A 20555-nucleotide genomic window follows, 5' to 3' on the forward strand; every position below is an offset into this window, starting at 1 on the left:
CTGAACCTTGTCATGGGGAGAATAGTTCCTGGAAAATTACACTTGCCGATTGTTTTCATCAATGGAAAGAAAAGAGGTTTAGGGAAGAAAAAAAGCTTCAAGGACTTTTTACAGATAGGTCTATTTATAAAGTGTATGTAAATTGTCGCATCCCTTTATTGCCTGAAGGAAAACAATCTCAAGAAAAAGGAGAGGGAAAAAATTAAGAAGACAGTGTATGTTTGTATTTTTTCATTCTGAATAAAAATTGCCTTGTTATTGTATTGTGTGTTCTTGTTATTGTTTTGGGTAAAATCCAGTTCAAACTGGCTAGACTAGGCTGTCTAGAGTGTAAATGAATGGGTGACGTCATAATCACATTGTATTTATACAGTGGATGACGTCACAATGCATAGGTAAGTCCAACCTATTTTTTGCAAACGTACCTAATTTTTTTGCACACGGTCCTTACAGTATTGTGTAAACCACTATATTTAGAGCTATATACTGAATCCCCACCTATCCCTACCCCAAGGACTGTACTGAGTTGAACCCCTATCCTCCCTACACCCCCAATCTGCACTCTCTTGACCCCCTATCCCCCCGGGGGGGCTGCACTCCCTTGACCCCCTTATCCCCCAGGGGACTGCACTCCCTTGACCCCCTTATCCTCCCAGCCAATCAGAATCCTCCATTTTGAATCTCATTTGCATAAAAAGTGCACTCAGTTGACCCGCCCGGCTGGACCCGTTATACTACTCATAACTTGCCTACGTCACAATGAGTTACGTCAAAAACGTATTACTCCGCTTGACGTTAATTTTTAAATAACGCTCAATTTTAAATTTTCAATTTTACCAGTGACTCGATCTAACACCGCAATGTAAAACATTATAATTCATACATTTTTTTTTCTAATCATAGATAATAATCGTTAGGTCAATCTTTTACAATGCTGCTTTCTTAAAAAACATCATTTAGGAAAACAGAGTAACTCTCATTTGCTTCATTTGTAATAGTGTACCCTGTTTGCTTCCTAAATACCCAGAAGCAAAAAGATGACAAAAAGATGACAAATTGATTACATGTTCTGATTCCGGTAATGGCGCCCGTTCGAGTAGGCCAGGCTTAGCGAGGGAGAGGTAGAGTGGCCATTATAGTGCATAACTCAATAAGTTGGGTGTCTTGGATGAAATATTTATAATCAAGGGTGTTCAGAGATTCAGGACTGTTATTTTTGGAGACCTAAAGTGCAAAACGATGTTTTTGTAGGAGTTTTCAGTCCAAAAATTGACGTGAGTAGTTATTACTATAAATAGTTACATGCCCAAACCGGATATATGAGTATTAACACGATAGACAAATACTTGACTATGTCGGCCAGTGGTGTTGTTACCAGAAATTCGAATTCTAACTCACGCAAGTCAACAAACAGTCCAATCTCTAAAAAAACATCTCAGACTCCAAATAACAATAATCAAAAACAAGAGAAATCGGAAAAAGCGTCGGAGAGACCGTCAGAGGAAATGATCTCAATTCAGACTCAACTTACTGAAATAAGAAACGATTTGAAAAAATCAGTTAAAGTTGATGACATCAGGGATATCATCAAAAACGTCGTAGATCTAGAGGAGTTACTCTCCAATCATTTAAAGAATTTTGAAAAGAAAATGAACGATCAAATTGTGCAACTAAAACAAGACAATCAAAAGCTAACTCACGATATTGAAAAATTAAAAAAAGAAAATTCGGAGCTTAAGAGGGAGCTAAATGAAAGCAATGATGCTCTAAACGATGTGCACAATAGAGTGGAGGAAGTAGAGAAGTTATCTAAAAGCGCTGCCGCAAAAGCAAATTTTAATGAACAGTATTCCAGAAAAACAAATATTAAGTTTCATGGGTTTCCCGAGGCAAAAGACGAAAACTTATTAGAAAAGATTAATGAGGCCTTAGGGGAAGTGGGCGTGGCTATATCCGAAACTGGTGTGATAGCGATGCACCGAATTCCATCCGGACAAAAGGACCAGCCCCAACCAATAATTGTCAAATTGCGCAGCACTGATGCTAAAGCGACTATAATGAGAAAGAGATCAGAAATTAAAGAGTTGAAACAGGGGTGGAGAGTCGCAGACGACGTGACACGGGACAACGCTATGTTGATATCCAGACTCAGTGACGACCATAGAATCGACTCCGCCTGGTATTTCAACGGTGCAGTATATGGACAATAAGGGAAGCGCAGAATTAAGTTTGATATTTTTAACTCCATTGATGAAAGAATTCGGAAAAAGTGACTCCGTTCGGAATTCTTTTGCAATTTAAACAGTTATGATCACTTCAGGTGATGAGGGACATAGTAGCTGGGTAAACAAAATGTGCTATTAATGAGCCACTCAGGTGTCTACAGGAATTACATTTCTTTATTTTTTCGTGTCTTTGTGTTTGTCTTTGTCAGTGTGTGAAAGATGTATGTGTGAATTAAGTTGGGTTAGAAATAGTATTACAATTTATATGCGTACCAACGTGCATGCACTAAGTCAATGTTATTTATTGAGCATTTTTTTACGTATACTTCCCATTGTCTGCACAGTACACTTCGGGTGTATACTTACGGAAAAAATATTGTTTATTTACTCCATATTATCTATTATACTATGAGCTTTAATGTCATGTCATTAAACTGTAGAGGTCTTGGGGGTTAGAAAAAAGGAGAGATGTGCTTAACTACATTAAACAAAAACATACGAAAATTCTTATTTAAAAAACGTAAGATCTACAAGACACACATATTACAAGTTATGTAATATAAAACTTATATTACAATTTTTGGTTATGTAGTTTAATTTCGAATACTGTAAAATAGCAGATGTAAGAGACTATATTGCTAGTTTGTTTAATAATATTTTCAAATATAAAATTATGGTGGGTAGCAAAGTATGATCAAGAGATGTCACGGGCGATAGCTTAATATATTCAATTACTGAGATTTTATTTAATATATATTTCAAATAAGAATTGCACAAAATTTTTTCAATCAATATGATATAGACTCAAATTTCCAGGGTGATATTGTAATTATGCGACATGCTTAAGCGAATATTGAAATTTTCAGGAAAATTGGACTATCCTGGGAAAATTTATAAAAGATATAATAAGAAAAACCCATCGCTGGCGATACTTTCTTCTTTAATTTCCATGCTTTCTGATAGGCGTAACTGAATAAACTGAACAGAGAAAAAAGTACACATGGAATTGATATAGAACACGTCATACAAAAAAACCCTCCACTCAATTTTTGCAATGCTTGGTTTCTAATGAATTGATGGTAATATGGTTTTTACACTGCTATATTGTTATTAAATTTTATGTAATTACGAAAAATTGTAATATAAGTTTTATATTGCCTAACTTGTAATATTACGAATTTCGTATTCTATTTAAACAAAAACATTTTTCTGTTTGTTCTACCAGACACACATTTCACTATGAATGATTACAACGATATTAGGTCTTTATGGGGTTATGATGTCTATATTTCTCCTGGACAATCTAATGCCAGAGGCACTGCTAGTTTGTTTAATAATACTTTTGAATATAAAATTATGTATGAACATGTGATCAAGAAGGTAACCTGTTGGTATTACATTATATATTCAATAAATACGACATTTTATTAGCTAATATATATGGTCCAAATACAGATAATCCAAAATTTTTTCAATGGTAATATATTGCAAATTTCAGGGTGATTTTATATTATATTGTTTTAATCTTTTACGTTTGACTTGTAAATTATACAAATATTAACAGAATATATTTAATTCTTTAAACACTGAAATTCTTGTCATTCTTTTATCCTTGGAGGGTAAAACATGAACAGAGAAAAAAGTTCACATGGTTTAAGAACAATCCTACAAAAAAAAGCCCAACTTGATTTTTTCTTAGTTTCTAATGAATTGATGGCTTTAGTTGATAAGGTTGATATTAAGCCAGGATATAGGTCTGACCACTCATTAATTGAACTCTTCATCAAATTCAATAATTTTGAAAGGGGAAAAGGTTTTTGGAAATTCAATAATTCTCTTCTAAAAGACCAGCTTTATATTAATTGTGTTAAGGAAACAATTCAAAAAGTAAAGTTACAATATGCTGCCTCTCCTTACAACCCTTCCACTATTAGTTTAGTGGACGACAGAGAACTGTGTATTTGTATTGATGATCAACTATTTTTTGAACAGCTATTATTATGCATAAGAGGTGCAACAATATGTTACTGCTCTAGAAAAAAGGAAATAAAAAATAAAACTATTAACTCTATAGAAGAAGAAATTAAGTTTTTAGAATCCTTAAGAAGTAATAATGAGTCACATGAGATTGTTGAAAGATTAAATAGAGCTCAAAACAGGCTTGAAGAGTTTCGAAAAGACTATATTAAAGGAATGGATTGAACAGGGAGAAAAACCTACAAAATATTTCCTTAGTTTGGAAAAAAGAAACTATGATAATAAAACTATAAGCAAAATCATTCAAAGCAATGGTAACACTATTATTTCCCAAGGTGAAATACTCACAGAAATTGAAAGTTTTTATAAAAACCTATATTCCTGTTGTGACAACAGGCTAACTGATGTAAACTTAGAAAAAATTATAAATAAAGAAGATATATTTATTTTGGATGAACATTTGTCGAATAGCTTGGAAGGTATCATAACTCCAGAGGAAGCCCTCTCTGCTTTAAAAGATATGAAAAATGATAAAAGCCCAGGCAGTGATGGTTTCACTTCAGAATTTTTTAAATTTTTCTGGAAGGATTTAGGAAGCTTTTTAATAAGATCAATAAATTTAGGTTTTCAAAAAGGAGAGCTATCAATAACCCAGAAACAAGGTATTATATCAATTTTACCAAAAGGAGACAAACCTCGAGAATTTCTTAGTAATTGGCGCCCAATATCCCTTCTAAATGTAACATATAAAATTGCATCTGCGTGCATTGCAAATAGACTTTAAAAGGTTCTTGACTGTGTAATTAATAAAAACCAAAAAGGATTTCTCAATGGTATATTTATTGGAGAGAATACACGAATAATTTATGATGTAATAAATACGGTACATGAAAAACATATTCCTGGTATGATATTACTTATTGACTTTGAAAAAGCATTTGACTCTATATCATGGAAATTTATGTATAATACTTTGAAATTCTTTAATTTTGGTCCTGACCTCATAAAATGGGTTTCAGTATTATATAATAAAGCTAGTCTTTGTGTTATTCAGAATGGTATTTTTTCAAATTTTTTTGAAATTGGTAGGGGTTGTCGCCAAGGTGACCCAGTATCTCCTTACCTCTTTAATCTTTGTGTAGAAATTTTAGGACACATGATTCGACAAAATAGAAATATCAAAGGCATTAAAATAGGGAAGGAAAAAGTTTGTCTTGTACAGTATGCAGATGACACAGTTCTTTTTCTTGATGGAACAGAAAAGAGTCTAAAAAGTGCTCTGGATCTTCTTTTTCAATTTTCAAAATTTTCAGGTTTAAAACCTAACATTTCTAAAACAAAAGCAGTTTGGATTGGTTCTAAATTTGACACAGAAAATAAAATCTGTACTGATACAGGATTGAAATGGACGACCGAACCTTTTACTGTTCTTGGTATAACATATACAGCAAATCTAAAAAAAAAAATGTAGGAACTTAACTTTGACTAGAAGCTTAAACTTATTCAAAAAGAAATAAACCATTGGTCAAAGAGAAATATATTACCCCTTTAGGAAAAATAACAGTAGTAAAAAGTTTGTTCCTATCAAAGTTCACCCATTTATTCACATCCCTTCCAAAACCTAGCTTGCAGTGGATACAGCTCTTCGAAAAAATCTTATATAAATTCATATGGGGAAATAAGGTTGATAGAATTTCTCGAAAAACATTGCAGTTGGATTTCGGAAATGGTGGATGTATAATGACTAATATAGAAACATTTATTAAATCTCTTAAACTTACTTGGATAAGGAGAATTTTAACAACTAATCCAGATTGGAGTAATCTTTTCTCAGAAATTACTGGATGTAATATTAACAAGTTATGTAGTTTTGGGTCTGAATATTGTAAACAAAGGGCAAAAGTCACACAAAACATGTTTTGGAAAGAAACTCTATTTTATTTTAGTGAGTTTATAGAGAGTTTTAATATACATTCACTGAGTGAGCCACTGTGGTATAATAATAAAATAAAGATTCAAAATAAATATGTATTTTGTAAACAATTGTTCGATAAAGGGTTCCATATAGTGCATGATTTATTCAATACAGAAGGCAATTTTATTAGTTATGAAAGTATCACAAATGATTATTTTATAAAATTACCTTTTACTACATATGAAGGTTTGAAGCAAAGCATTTTGACTGCATGGCCAAATATCAAACAATATTTATGTTATACTTTTGTTAAACCATATCAACCGGAATTTGTAAAAATACTTTGTAAGAACAGAAAAGGATCCAGAAATATTTATGATTATTTAATGTCAAAAACACAGCACAGACCTATTTGTGAAAACAAATGGAATACTGATCTAAAATTAGAGTTAAATTTTGATTGGAAACATGTTTATGCAAACTTTAAATTGACAACAAAAGACTCAGGACTTATGTGGTTCAATTATAGAATTATCCATAGAATATTAGGTACTAACAAAAACCTATATCTGTCTAAAATCAAAAATTCACCACTTTGTTCAATATGTAACTTAGAACCAGAATCAATCAAGCATTTATTTTTCTACTGTCCACAGGTTTTTGTGATTTGGTTAGCATTGTCAGATTGGATATTTCAAAAGTCTGGTACAAGAATTGTATTTGATGTCAAAACTGTTATTTTTGGTAATTTGGAAGAAGATCATATGGCAATTAATTTGATTATCTTACTAGTGAAGAAATACTTATTTCAACAATCAAGAAAAAACAATAATATTGTTTTTAATGAAATCTTAAAATATTTAAATAATTACTATTGTTTAGAAGAAAAATTGTCAGGGAATATATTTTACAAAAATAGATGGTCCAAGTGGAAATGTCCTTTTAATGTGTCCAATAGTAACTCTTTAGATAATTACTGATTGAATATGCATTGCATACTGCGTAAGTTTATGTATATTATACGTATATTGAAGTGTATCTATCCTTATGTATGTATAACAGATGTTTATTTATGTGTATTTTTCCAACAGGTATGAGAGTGGGAGAGAGAGGTGTATATGTTTTGCAAGTACTTAAATAAAGAAAAAAAAAATGACAAATTTACTAATAATTGTTTTTAAATACATTTACATTGATATTGTTGCATTTAACATTGTTTAATTTGTTTGCTCAATACTCAGGGGCAGAGTAGGAATTTTCAAAATTTTTATGCATTTTTGCCAATTAATCAATTGAGCCCAACCCAAGTTAAAAAACCCTTGACCCAGGAGCCAAGAAATTCACAATTCTGAGAGAGGCACTCTGTCTCATCATAACTACATGTATGTTATAAGTGTTTGAATACTACCAAGGAGCAGAGGAAAAATTATTTCAATAGCATTTAATTTATTTTCAGAAAATAATAAATAACCCCCCCCCCCACTCCCTTACCTACAAACACACATGGAACCCTTGACCAAGGAACCATGAAATTCACAATTTCGGAAGAGGAACTCTTTGCTATTTTAACTATGTATATGTGCATCTGCTTATTACCCAGGAGCACAGTACAAAATTTAAAAATCATTATTTTTTTTAGTAAAAATTAAACAAGAGATGTTTGTAAAAATTTATGCTCCCCCTCCCCCAAATAATTGGAATTTTTTAAAGTCCAAGATGCATATTTCTATCCAAAATGGCTCAATCGTACCTTAAACAGAACCTGACCTAGATATTCTTATGATCAATTTGTATACAAAATTTCATTTTAATGTGTGTAACAACTTCAAAAAACTAAACGAAAACTGATGATGTACCAACAGACAGACCAATCAACAGACAGCAGCAAAGCAATATATCCTTCCTTCTTCTAAGAGGGGCATAATAAGCCCCCCTCCATGAAACCCCTCACCAGGGGTCATAAAATTCATAATTTTAGAAAAATACACTTTTCAATCTTATTTACTTAGTTCATCAGTTAAATACCTAGGAGCAGAAGAGAAGATTTTCAGAGAATTCATGCATTTTCACTACATTTATATAATCATTAGAGCCCCCACTCTAACACCAAAACACCTTACCCAGGGGCAATGAAATTCACAGTTTTGGGAGAAGCACTCTTCCTCATCATAACTATCTAATTATTTCATTAGGTTAATACCAAAGAGCATAAAAGATTTTCAAAGAATGCATTTCACAAGAATATCAATTAAGCCCCTCCATTACACCAGAACTCTTGACCCTGGAGCCATGAAATTTACAATTTTAAAAGAGACACCCTTGCTCATCATCACTGTACATTAAGTTGAGCAGAATAGAAGATTTTAAATGCATTTTCACTATATAACCTATATAGCCCCGTCCTAGCACTAGAACCCTGCATCTGGGGCCATGAATTTAACATCCTTGGTAGAGTACTCAATGCTGATTAGAATCATGCCAGCAGTTTGGCTGCTTGATGTTCAGCAGTAAAGAAGATAATTCTTAAATATTGCAATTATTATAACTTAGCACTTTTGGTCACACCCCTCAGGCTCCAGGGGTAGGGACCATAAATTTGATAATTTTTGTTTCCCTTCATCTATAAATGCTATATGCTAACTGCTTAAGTTGAAATTGGTTCAGTGGTTGACCAGAGGAGATGCTAAAAATTATTTAAAGTTCATGATTGATTGACGACAAACAATGTACAAAGACCAACGAAAATAAATACATTGTAGCCATAGGTCACCCGAGTGTTGACTTAACGTAAATGGCGAGGCCTGGGGCATGTGTTGAGGAAACCATCCAACAACATTACCAAAGTAGCTCCTTCGATGGGCACCGGAAGGGAAGAGGAAAACTGGTTTTCAAAAGACCATGTGGCGAAGGACTGTTGAAAAAAAAACCTCAGGGACCACAAGCTAACTTGAGGAGAACTGGAGAAAAATGTAAAAGACAGAGAAAAGTGAATAAGTCTAGTGCTTGCCTTATGTGCCCGCAGGCATACCAAGGATTAGTAAATATGTTCGGCTAAAAAAAATTAAGGGCATAAATTCCACCTCATTTGTAAATATGCCACCTCATTAGTAAATAGCAGGATCTGTAAATATGTTTGGCTAAAGAATTAAGGGCGTAAATGCCACCTCATCCGAGATTTTAAAAATTGATTTAAGGTCTGTGTTCGCAAATGCACAAATAAGATTATTTTACATAATGTGACATATATGACAACTCTTTTAATAGGGGTGCAAATACAACGGGTTTAACTTATGCTGCTCGAGGATGCCTCCACATCATTAAATGTTTATTTTAAGTTGTATGTATATATTATGTTAAATTTTCATAACGCCTTTACTTTAGTCATTGAGTAAATTATTTACATAGAGTTTAAATCTTTTCATCTAATCGTTTCATCTAATGATACGATTTTATCTTCTCTGTAATGTGTTATTTAAATCTTTTGTATTTTCTTCCGAGTCGGAGAAAATTCCGAGAATCCAAATTAAATTGTGATATCTTTATAACGCAATTGATTTAGATTTTGTAATTTACGGAAAAGTTCTATCTTTATATAAAGTAATGATACAAATAGTAAGTTATAATAATTTTAGTCCAATAATTTTCATTTTATATAGCCATATATGCTTTTTTTCGTTTTACAAAAATTTTGACCAACAAATTTTGAAAGTAGCTCTGATATTTCAAAAGAAGGGAAATTTATAAATGACTGATATGAGGAAAATGAGAATAAGACTAAGGAAATTTTTTGATAAAATGTTAAACATTTTAAATGGAAAACAAATCTTTGTATACGAATTTAGGAAAAAATGTGACCTGATGATTTGAAATCGTCACGGTCCATAAAGACCTGATATTTTTTAATAGGTAAATTTTTAAATGATGTATGTATTTAAATGACCTGATAAATTCTTATATTTTAAGGAAAATAAAACAGATTTGTATGGTAAACTTTATTACATTTGAACATTTGTAGCAATTTCATCACATTTTAAAATACTCAGGTAGCTTTAAAAATATTAGCTATTTCAATGTAACTTTTCAAAATTTTATTTTTTATTTAAAAGAGACAAAAAATATTCATTCCTGTACCAAACAGAAATATGACATTCACATGAGAATATCCAATTTTGCTATGTGCAGAAGTGTAGGAAGGAAAATTAACCAAAATGCACATGTGCAAAATTAGTCAATGCTCATGAGCAAAAGTCTATTCAATACTAGAAACAGCCTTACATTGGTAGTGATTAATATCAGTTTTCTCATGTGAGCAAAAGGTGAAAGATGAGGAAATTGGACATGTTAAAATTGATAATTTATATGAACCAAAATAATTTTTTACATCAGGTCAAATATCACCTGAGGCTCGTGAGTATATACAATACTCTGACACTCTATGTGGTCCAAGCTTTCCCAAGCCTTTATTACAAATTGACCATGTGTTAAGTGTTAACACTTCCTGTTGATAGCATCACAAATGTATATATGTCTACAGGAATATCTAATTTCTTGAGCTACTAATCTTCATCCCATCAATTTGAAAATGCTTTCCTCTACCTAAACAACCCGTTGTGTCCCCCACTGTTACTTAAAGTAGGGCAGTATCCAATGAGGAGAGCCAGTCAGAATTTGTGCGCCTTCTCAGACCAGTTCAAAATTTCAATTCAAACTTGAGGTACATTGAAAATATATGGATTAATACAGTAAAGAACTGAAATATATTATGGATATACATGTCATCACCATATTTTTGCCAGCCTTTAAAAGTTACAAATGTATCCAGTATGTCCATGGGATGAGGAAATGATTATTCAATTAGATTACCATCTTGCAGCCACTAAATGAAGGAAATTAAATTACAAAGAATATTTGCTGATCTGAGAAAAGGGTAAGTGCTTTAAGGAAATTTATAACCCCCTCTCATTTTAGAATTACTTATTAAAAAAATAATATGTTTGTGGTTTAATTATCAGTGTATTTTATTTTGATATACATGTATATTTAGTGCAGAATGTTATCTTGAATTACAGTTTATTAATTAAGAACTATAAAAATGATAACAGATTAGGTCAAAGTGTACAATTGACAGTCTCATTCCAGTACAGTATTCTATGAATTACATGTACATGATGCATGTATTTAAGTTGCTAATTAAATATTGATGCATATGATTTTTCTATTTAATTGCCTTAATTGCTTTTCATGACCATGGCATTTTTTATTGAAAATATACAAAAAATCGCAACTTCAAATTTTTGTGGATAAAAGTCATCAAAGGAACCAACTGGAGGACAATATAGCTTGCATTCATGACGGAGTTCTGATGTTGGCCTCAACAAAGGAAATGCAAGGAAAAAGCTTGTGAACAGGATGAATTGATTATGCGCTCTATGACCACTGGATTATTATTTTAACCCCAAGTATGTCACTTTGCCACGTATATATTCATGCAGTAAAGGCAGAAACATCTATTAGCCTCCAAGACAACTTTTAGAAAACAATCCAAAGCAGTGCAGTCAAAAATGTTGACGTTTGGACATTTACAAAACATGTTAATTCCTGGAAATGTTTGAACTATTGGAAAAAAATACTTTGTTGATGTGTACATGCTACAAAATTAATAATTTAATTTTTTTTTTTTTATTTAAAATATGAATTTTAATTATGCACAAATTTTACATGAACATGGTTGAATTTAAAATGTAATTGATGTGCACATTTAAAATTATATAATTATAAAATGTTTGTAATCTGAATTTTAATTGTTCTATTGTTACTTGTTCAAGTGAGCAATTGTTGCACATGAAAAAAAAACAAGTATGAGCCTCACGTGAGCTTGTAACAGCAAAATGATTACTCACGAAGCAAAAAATGCTAATGTGCAGTCCAATCCTGCTACGTGAGCATTTTACCTAATTTGCATGTTAAATTGCAAAAAGTTCACATGAGCAACTCAGGTGAGGAAATCTGGTTAGTCCTCATTTTAAAGCTGCTCATGAGCAAATTGTGAGAAATGGTATTGGTATCTTTTCTTTGTGGACACTAGTTATATTGTACTAACTGTGTCTCTAAAATGAAGCCCTCACCACAGTTAGAATACGTCCCATATACTTGCAATGTAGATATATATTAAAGTTTAACCACAATACACTTGAAGAATATAAAATGATTTGCACTGGGAATAACTACCAAAATAATTAAAACGAACCTTTTTAGATTGCTTATGCGTTTTATCCCTAATAATAATCCATAGGAATACGAAAAGGAAATTCATTAGGAAAAAACGAACGTTTTCTCTGAAGTCAAATTACCTCCATGTTTACATTCAGAACTCTCTAAGGTTAAAGTAAATGCACAGTTGCGAGTTATCGCCTGTGAAAATTTTCATTAGTTGGAAATTAAATAGCAAAACAATGAGTTAAACCGGGACCGTTTGGACAATATCATTTTAATTATATGCATAATTTTTATGTGGACACAGTGGAACCAACCAAAAACGGAACCAACTGGAGGCAATATAGTTTGCGCTAGTTGCACAGGCCTTCAAACCGCCCACGACAATGGTAAGCAAATTGCAACGAACTTCTTGTCGTAGAAAAAGCTGGTTTTGTTTTTGTACTTTCAATTTCGTATATATAAAGATACATGTAAAAGTTAAGAGACCATTGATATTCATTTTACGACTTATAAAAACAATCCAAAGTCGGAGATGTTTAAAATTAGGGCGTTTGGACAATTTAGAGCAAAACATGTAATTCCATTGTTTGATTACTGTCTTCTCTCTCATGCGTGCGGTGAGGCATGACTGAGTACAGTTATTTGGCCAGTCCAAATAAGAAACCGATTGGACGATGCTATAAATATACTAGGAATTATATCAAAATCTAAGTGTTTTGTCAAGGTAGTTCGATGACTTGTTGAATTAAATATTGTTTCATAAAAGTTCAGCCTTCCCTCAAAAAAATTTATTTCGCAAGTTACCATAGGTGTCCATTTTACCAGTTACGAATAAGCCGACGGGTTCCGGATACCCTAAAGATTCTTATTCAATTCAACCCTAAATTAAAAAATATATGTCCCAGACGTTATCCATAACAAGGCATGCCTAAGAAAAGTTAAATTAATGCTCACCAATAAATTATTTATATTTCCAAAGGTTGAAGAGAAACTAGAGGTACTTGGGCACTGAGCTTATTTTAATGATGACCCACGCCTCCTTTATGATTATTTAAAATAAACTCCATGTTTTACTCTGGGAGACCCGAAATAAATGTCAGATCAAAAAGTAAAATAAAAGGTCACAATGTCACAATGCAATAAAGAATATGTGAAAGTATCATTAAATCTTATTCAGTGGTATAGGAGGAATTGCGTATAAGAGATGAATATACCTTTCAATATTTCAAAGAATGGCAGTATCTATGTTTTATCTCAGGGACCCCAAATAATGTACCAGATCCAAAAAATGAAATAGGTGCACTTTGGCACTGTTAAACAAAGATTCCTGTGAAGCCTCATTAAACTTCATTCAGTGGTAGAAGAGGGGTTGCGGATAAGAATGGATACCCCAGAGCATATCAGACAGACGGACGAACAGCTAGACGGACGGACGGACGGATGTACAGATGGATGGATGAACAAACATCCCATTACTATATTACTATCCCTTCTTCCTGTTTTTATCAAGCGGGGGTATAATAAGTCACGTTTACAATAAAGAAAACATCGTAGAGTGAATTATTATAGTGTTTAAAATGGGTATTCGGAACTGGTAAAATAAGAACACAAAAATATTTCGATATCTTTCCAGTGTTCTAAATATTTATATTTGACAAATTTTTAGTATATGTTAGAGTACGTACAGGGGTACTACTAAACAGAGAACCCTAGAGAACTCTAGAGAACCTTAGAGAACCCTAATGATTTTTAGTTATTTATTGTCTGTAAATAAAATGTATATACTTTAAATAACTAATATGTCATGTTAAAACAAAATTAAATAAAAGAAATATATATTTTAACAACTTTTTTTTGCTTATTTTAACAGATTACTATAATATCTTAATACTTCATAATAGCTTTCTTGATAAAACTAGCAAGAAATTAATTGATATGTTTGAGATAAGAGTAAATGGTTAAAAATCATACATATCATTAAATTAAATGAAAAATAATGTGAAAAATAATTGGAAAATTACGTGATAAGAATTATTATTTCGATTAACAATGTTTTTGAAATTCAATCGGGATCGGGATGTCATAAAATATTGCTCCCTCTATTTTGTTTCTTTTTCTGGTGAAAACGTCCATAAAATAACTTTTTAAATTGATTTTATGTATAAAATATGATTTATTTAGTAAAAATCATCCCAAATATGCCAAAAAGTATCAAAATTCACCATATAAACCTCAGGTTCTCTAGGGTTCTCTAGAGTTCTCTAGAGTTCTCTAGGGTTCTCTGTTTAGTAGGACCGTATATACAGCGCTCCAAGTCACACTTGCTCTAAGGTCGCAAAATGGCGACCTAAAATTTTTTTTGGTCGCCATTTCAGAATTTCTGGTCGCCATAATCAAATATTTCACTCGCAATAAAAAAAAATACATTTTGTGAATAAAACTTGATAATTTAAATAAGGATATGTATTATGTCTTTATTATATCAAAGATTACTTATTACTGTGACTATAAAAAATTGCTAGGTTGAATGAAATATTTTTATTGAATACATGTACCCTTATGGTTGTACAGAAGAACACAAGTAATCTGATTACAGAAATAAAATTTTATCAAATAAAAATACAAGCTTGAGAGCTGTTGAGACAGGACTTTGCCTGCTGTTTGTCACGTTTACTTACTACTACGTCCCTAACCCATTACAGAATCATTATAAATGCCGCCAAAACACTCTTTATTAGCATGATTCATTGTGATATGCAAGCAATTGACCAAATGCTTCAATAACAAGGTCAGATCTTAGATAGTTTACGAAGTTTGTATGCCATTCTATTAGGAACATTATTTATACACGTCTATGGTTCTATCAAACTTTGTACAGCATGCTGCCATAACATTACATGATCTAAGTCAATGCGATGCTTTATAAAGTGTATTTAAAGATATGTGTTAAAACATTTTCTTGAAAGAGAATCTTTACAAATGAAATCTCGATCCCGATCTTAAAAATGGACGTTTCCAGCCCAAATTTTCTCAGTCGCGAAAATGCAAGTGTGTTTTCATTTATAGTCGCAAAATCAATTTTTTGGTCGCAAATGCGACCATTTTAGTCGCAACTTGGAGCACTGACATATCAAACTTACTTTTGATACCTGGAACGTTGTTTTATGTGAACAATTTATGAACCTACAGAGGTTTTTCTGCAGACTTATGCGTCTCGGTGATTCAGATTTGTTCCATTATAAAAGTATGTCGACTGTTTCAAGTACGATAACGAAACCAAACTGAGGGCAAAAAATTAAAACATCACATAATTCAAACACTCATAGACAAGTCTTCTTACCGTAGAAATTAATTTATTTTTACACCGTTGAATTTATTAATTATCAGTCCTTAAATTACGAATTATTCGGAACTGGCCAAAATCCGGAACTGGCCAAACGACTGTATGATTACTTCACATTGTTAACCGGAACTGGACTTCTTTGTTATTTCATTCCAGGAGTAACTGTTCTAACTGTCATACATAGCCCCAAAACTTTCAGAACTTTGATTGCAATATTTGCGCAGAAAAAGACATTTCTTCAAGAATGATTTTTTCCTGAGTTGTTTTCAGATGAGTTCAAAGTTGAAAATGATCACTGCATCAAAAGGATATTTTCCGCACACCCTGAGAAAAATGCTTTTTTATAGAAATAAATTGAGATGGTAGCTAAATAAAGCTACCTCAGGTAGGTAAATAAAGCTATGTAGGTAAATCAAGCTACGTAGCTAAATCTAGTGATTGTACCAGACCTGGTAAAGGGAGGGCGCAGTAGATGGCAAGTGGGGGGGGTGCATTGAATGACCCAGTGAGTCTCCTCATAGGTAAACAATTATACGATGTAGAACTTCAGTGGCGGATCCAGGAATTTCGTACAGGGAGGGCGCAGTAGATGGCAAGTTGGGGGGGGGGTGCATTGAATGACCCGGTGAGTTTCCTTATAGGTAAACAATTATAAGAAGTAGAATTCACATCATCATGGTTTCTTTTGGTTCCTGGGGGAACATAGGGCCTCAAGAACTCACAGCTGTTAACTTATGAGGCTTTTGAACGGCAATATATCAGGTTGATCGCCTTGCTGTCAGGACAAGCTCTCAGCCCCTCACCACAGTTAGAATATGTCCCATTTAGTCACAATTTAGCAAATTGGAGTGGATCTGCTCCCAAATGATTTTGAAGAATACAAAAAAATACACTGGAAATAACTTGCGACCAAATTAATCATTGCAAACCTTTTTGAGATTGTATATATTTGCCTCTTTTTATCCTAGAAAACAATCCATAATGATAAATTGACAAAACTCAAACTTAATTTCTAACCTCTATGGATTGTTTTTAGTAAATACACTGAGTTTGAGTTATCACCTGTGTATATTTTGCTACATTGCCAATACACGAAATGAATTCTATTGTTAAACCAGGTCTATATGACAATATCATTTTTAATGATAGAACATACTTTCTCGGAACAATTGCATAGGACTCACTCAGGTATACCTCGTATACAGTAGAATAAAAACCCATGATTTAAGATATATTCAACTAAAAATCTATTTAATATTAATTTTTTTGAATATAACAAACAGCAACATAATGACTAGTAGTTTAAAGTAGTTACCTGACTTGAAAAATAATTGAACCAAATGATGCAAATCACATAATAATGGTAATGGAAATATTTACACAATATAAACCATGATAACAATTTTTTTTCTTTAATTCTTTATTACCCATACCAAACCATTCTCACAATTTGCTCATGAGCAGCTCACATGAGGACTAATCAGATTTCCTCACCTGAGTTGCTCACGTGAGTCTCATGTGCAATTTAACATGCAAATTAGGTGAAATTTGCTCACGTGAGCAGGGTTCTGCACATTAGCATTTTTTGCTCACGTGAGGAATCATTTTGCTCACCTAGAATATTGCTCACATGAATCTCATGAGGCTCATGAGACTCATGTGCAACAATTACTCACTTGGAACAAGCAACAGTAGAACAAAATTCAGATTACAAACATTATATAATTATGTAATTTTAAAATGTGATTCATCAATTACATTTTAGATACTCTTGAGCAACATGTACATGTAAACAGGTGCATGCATAATTATGTTCAGTTAACTTCATTTTTAAACTTAAAATGAAATAAAAAATTAAATTATCATAATTATGTACAGTACACATCAGTCAAAATATTATTATCCAATAGTGCCATTTCCAGTACATTAACATAGAACATCCAATGTAAATGTCCAGTCAACATTTTTGACTGCACTAGTAAGTTAGATGGATTAAAGTTGTCTTGGAGGCTAGGTAGATGTTTCTGCCTTTGCTGAATTTATGAGTGGCATGCAGTCATACTTGGGTGTAAAATAATATTCCAGTGGTCATAAGAATCATAATAAATTCATCCTGTTCCATTCTTTTTCCTTGCATTTCCTTTAAATGAGTGCCAACATCAGAACTCCGTCATGTATGCAAGCTCAGCTAGGGTCCGTGATTAATCTGCAGATCCTTTGATTCCAACTTTTATCTGCAAAAAATTTGAATTTATAGTTAGTATATTTTCAAGGTTCAGTTGGTCATGAAAAAGCCAGTCAATAGAAAAATCATATGGATCAATATTGAATTAGCAACTTAAGGTATTCAATCCCTAATAGGACCAAATTTAATGAAATTGAATACATAACAGATATGTAGGCATTGAATACTCAGTTATTCAGACATAATTCCCATTTAAACCATTAGTAGGTATATTGGGATGCATCCTAATTTATGACCTTGAATTTTGGTAAGAGTTATCTTCCCTTTTCTTAATTAATGAAAAAAAATCAATTAAAAAAAATTTAGACAGTAAAAAAATTGTTTTCAATTGTCATACTATTTTTAATGTTTCAATGCATCTTTCCACCGCAGGATTTATTGATATTCAAATTATTTGAATTTTTATTTTGACAAAAAGCTTTTCCCCATAGACTTCAATGCCGTCTTTGTTAATTAACTACTGCTTAATTAATGACATTTTTAAAACTTTCTCACGGACAATCCTTTTTGATTATAAAATGCTTTAATATAATATCAAAGTATTATGTACTTGACAGACATTTAAGGGTAGAGAATTTGGTCCCATTAGGGATGGAAATCCTTAAATACATGTAATTCATAGAACCACACTGAGGCTGTCAATTGTACACTCTGACCTAATCTGTTCTTACCATATTTAGAGTTCTTAATTAAACTGCAATTCCTGATAACATTCTGCATTAAATATATCAAATTAAATACACTGATAATTAACACATAAACATATTATTTTTTTAATTATCGTACTAGTAATATCTGAAATGAGAGGGGGGATAACAAATTTCAAAGCACTTACCCTATTCATAGATCAGCATTAATAATCTTTGAAATTTTCCTTCATTGTGGCTGCACCATGGTAATATCTAATTGATCTTTAATCATTTCCTCATCCCATGGACATACTGGATACATTTGTAACTTTTAAAGGCTGGCATCTAGTTCAATATGGTGATGACATGTATTTCCAAAAGCATATTTCAGTTCTTCACTGTATTAATCCATATACTTTCAATGTCCCTCACAAACATTTTGTATTAAAATTTTGAACTGGTCTGAGAAGGCGCACAAATCCTGACTGGCTCTCCTCATTGGATACTGCCCCACTTTAAGTAACAGTGGGGGACACAACAGGTTGTTTAGGTAGAGGAACGCATTTTCAAATTGATGGGAATATGAAGATTAGAAGCTCAAGAAATTAAGATATTCCTGCCTGGTCCCCAATCATTTGTGATGCTATCATCAGGAAGTGTTAACACTTAACACATGGTCAATTTGTAATAAAGCTAGCTTGGGAAAGCTTGGACCACATAGAGTGTCGAAGTATTGTATTTCCTCATGTGAGCCTCACGTGAGGAATTGAGACTTGTAATTCTTTGGTTTTGGTTCTATTTGTAATACTGAATTTTGACTATGTCCAATTTCCTCACCTCTTACTCACCTCTTACTCACGTGAGAAAACTGAACTTAGAAAAATCACTACCAATGCTATATCTTAAATAAGGCTGTTCTTAGGTGAGCAAATTGAATAGACTTTTGCTCATGAGCATTGAGGTGAGCATAATTTTGCACATGTGCATTTTGGTTAGCATTTTCCTCCCTAACAAGACTAACAATCTGCACATGAGCAAAATCCAATTTTACCTAATTTGCATACAATTCTTACTTGATTCTCATGTGAGTCTCATGAGCTGCTCATGAGCATTTGTTAGAATGTTTGGTACGGGTATATGAAAATGAACTTTAAACTAGAATTTCACATCCAATTTTTTCTCAGCCGTCTGCATCGAATACCTTATATCGCGACTACCAATGAGTACCTCGCAGTTATCTAACTTACTACCGCTCTTTTGCGGGGGAGTCAAAAAAAGTCTAAATTTCTGGGGGCAAATGACATTGTTTACAGTAGTGACAATCGAATGATTCGAACAATTTAATGCCGAAATCACGATGTTTTGCCAGATATTGAACTCCAAATAGTAGATTGTCAAATAAGGAAAGTTAAGAATATTTTATCTGCTTAAAAATGTGACGATTTTCAATGAAAATTTAACGAGAAGAGTCCGCTTAATTAAAAATATCGTTAAAAATGTGACAATTTAGGATTGGCTCCTCTCAAAAATATATTAGGCTGGTTCAGCGATTGTTTAGCAAGGTATTCCATCAGGATTTTTTATTTATCTGTCCTCATAAATGCTACAATGATCGATCTTGCATTGTATTGAATAGCACATTGCCCCCACCCAACAGACAATTCCTACCTCCTTCGCAAAAGAGTTCCGCTAAGTTAAGTAATCGCGATATCAAGTATTGTACCCACCCATTTCATCGTCCATCACTGAATATTTTTTATTGTAACAGATTGAAATGTCGTAAGCTGCATATTTCCAATCTTGTCAGTTAATGTTCCGCGGTCTTACATACACGATGAATTGTCTCTAGCATTTAATTAAGAATAATATATATATACATACACAGTGTATCTAGCATTAATTAAATATAATATATACATACACAGTGTATCTAGCATTAATTAGATATAATATATACATACACAGTGTATCTAGCATTAATTAGATATAATATATACATACACAG

At 32.4% G+C, this 20555-nt stretch overlaps 2 protein-coding genes across 2 annotated transcripts in view; both read left to right on the forward strand.

The window, feature by feature from the left end:
• The first annotated feature begins 1352 nt into the window (after positions 1–1352).
• On the forward strand, positions 1353–2210 carry LOC134247783 (protein hook homolog). Its single transcript, XM_062730172.1, has one exon. The coding sequence runs from the start codon at positions 1353–1355 to the stop codon at positions 2208–2210; it is 858 nt and encodes a 285-aa protein (XP_062586156.1).
• Positions 2211–8908: 6698 nt separating this feature from the next.
• Positions 8909–20555, forward strand: part of LOC134247780 (uncharacterized) — a 36005-nt gene continuing 24358 nt past the window's right edge. Inside the window, exon 1 of the mRNA XM_062730169.1 lies at positions 8909–9086. Within this exon, the coding sequence (XP_062586153.1) occupies positions 8909–9086 (178 nt within the window). The remainder of the gene's footprint in view (positions 9087–20555) is intronic.

Source organism: Saccostrea cucullata, unplaced genomic scaffold (genome assembly GCF_032062105.1).
Source record: "Saccostrea cucullata isolate Sc308-1 unplaced genomic scaffold, CSIRO_AGI_Scuc_v1 ctg4988, whole genome shotgun sequence".
Classification (NCBI taxonomy): Eukaryota; Metazoa; Mollusca; class Bivalvia; order Ostreida; family Ostreidae; genus Saccostrea; species Saccostrea cuccullata.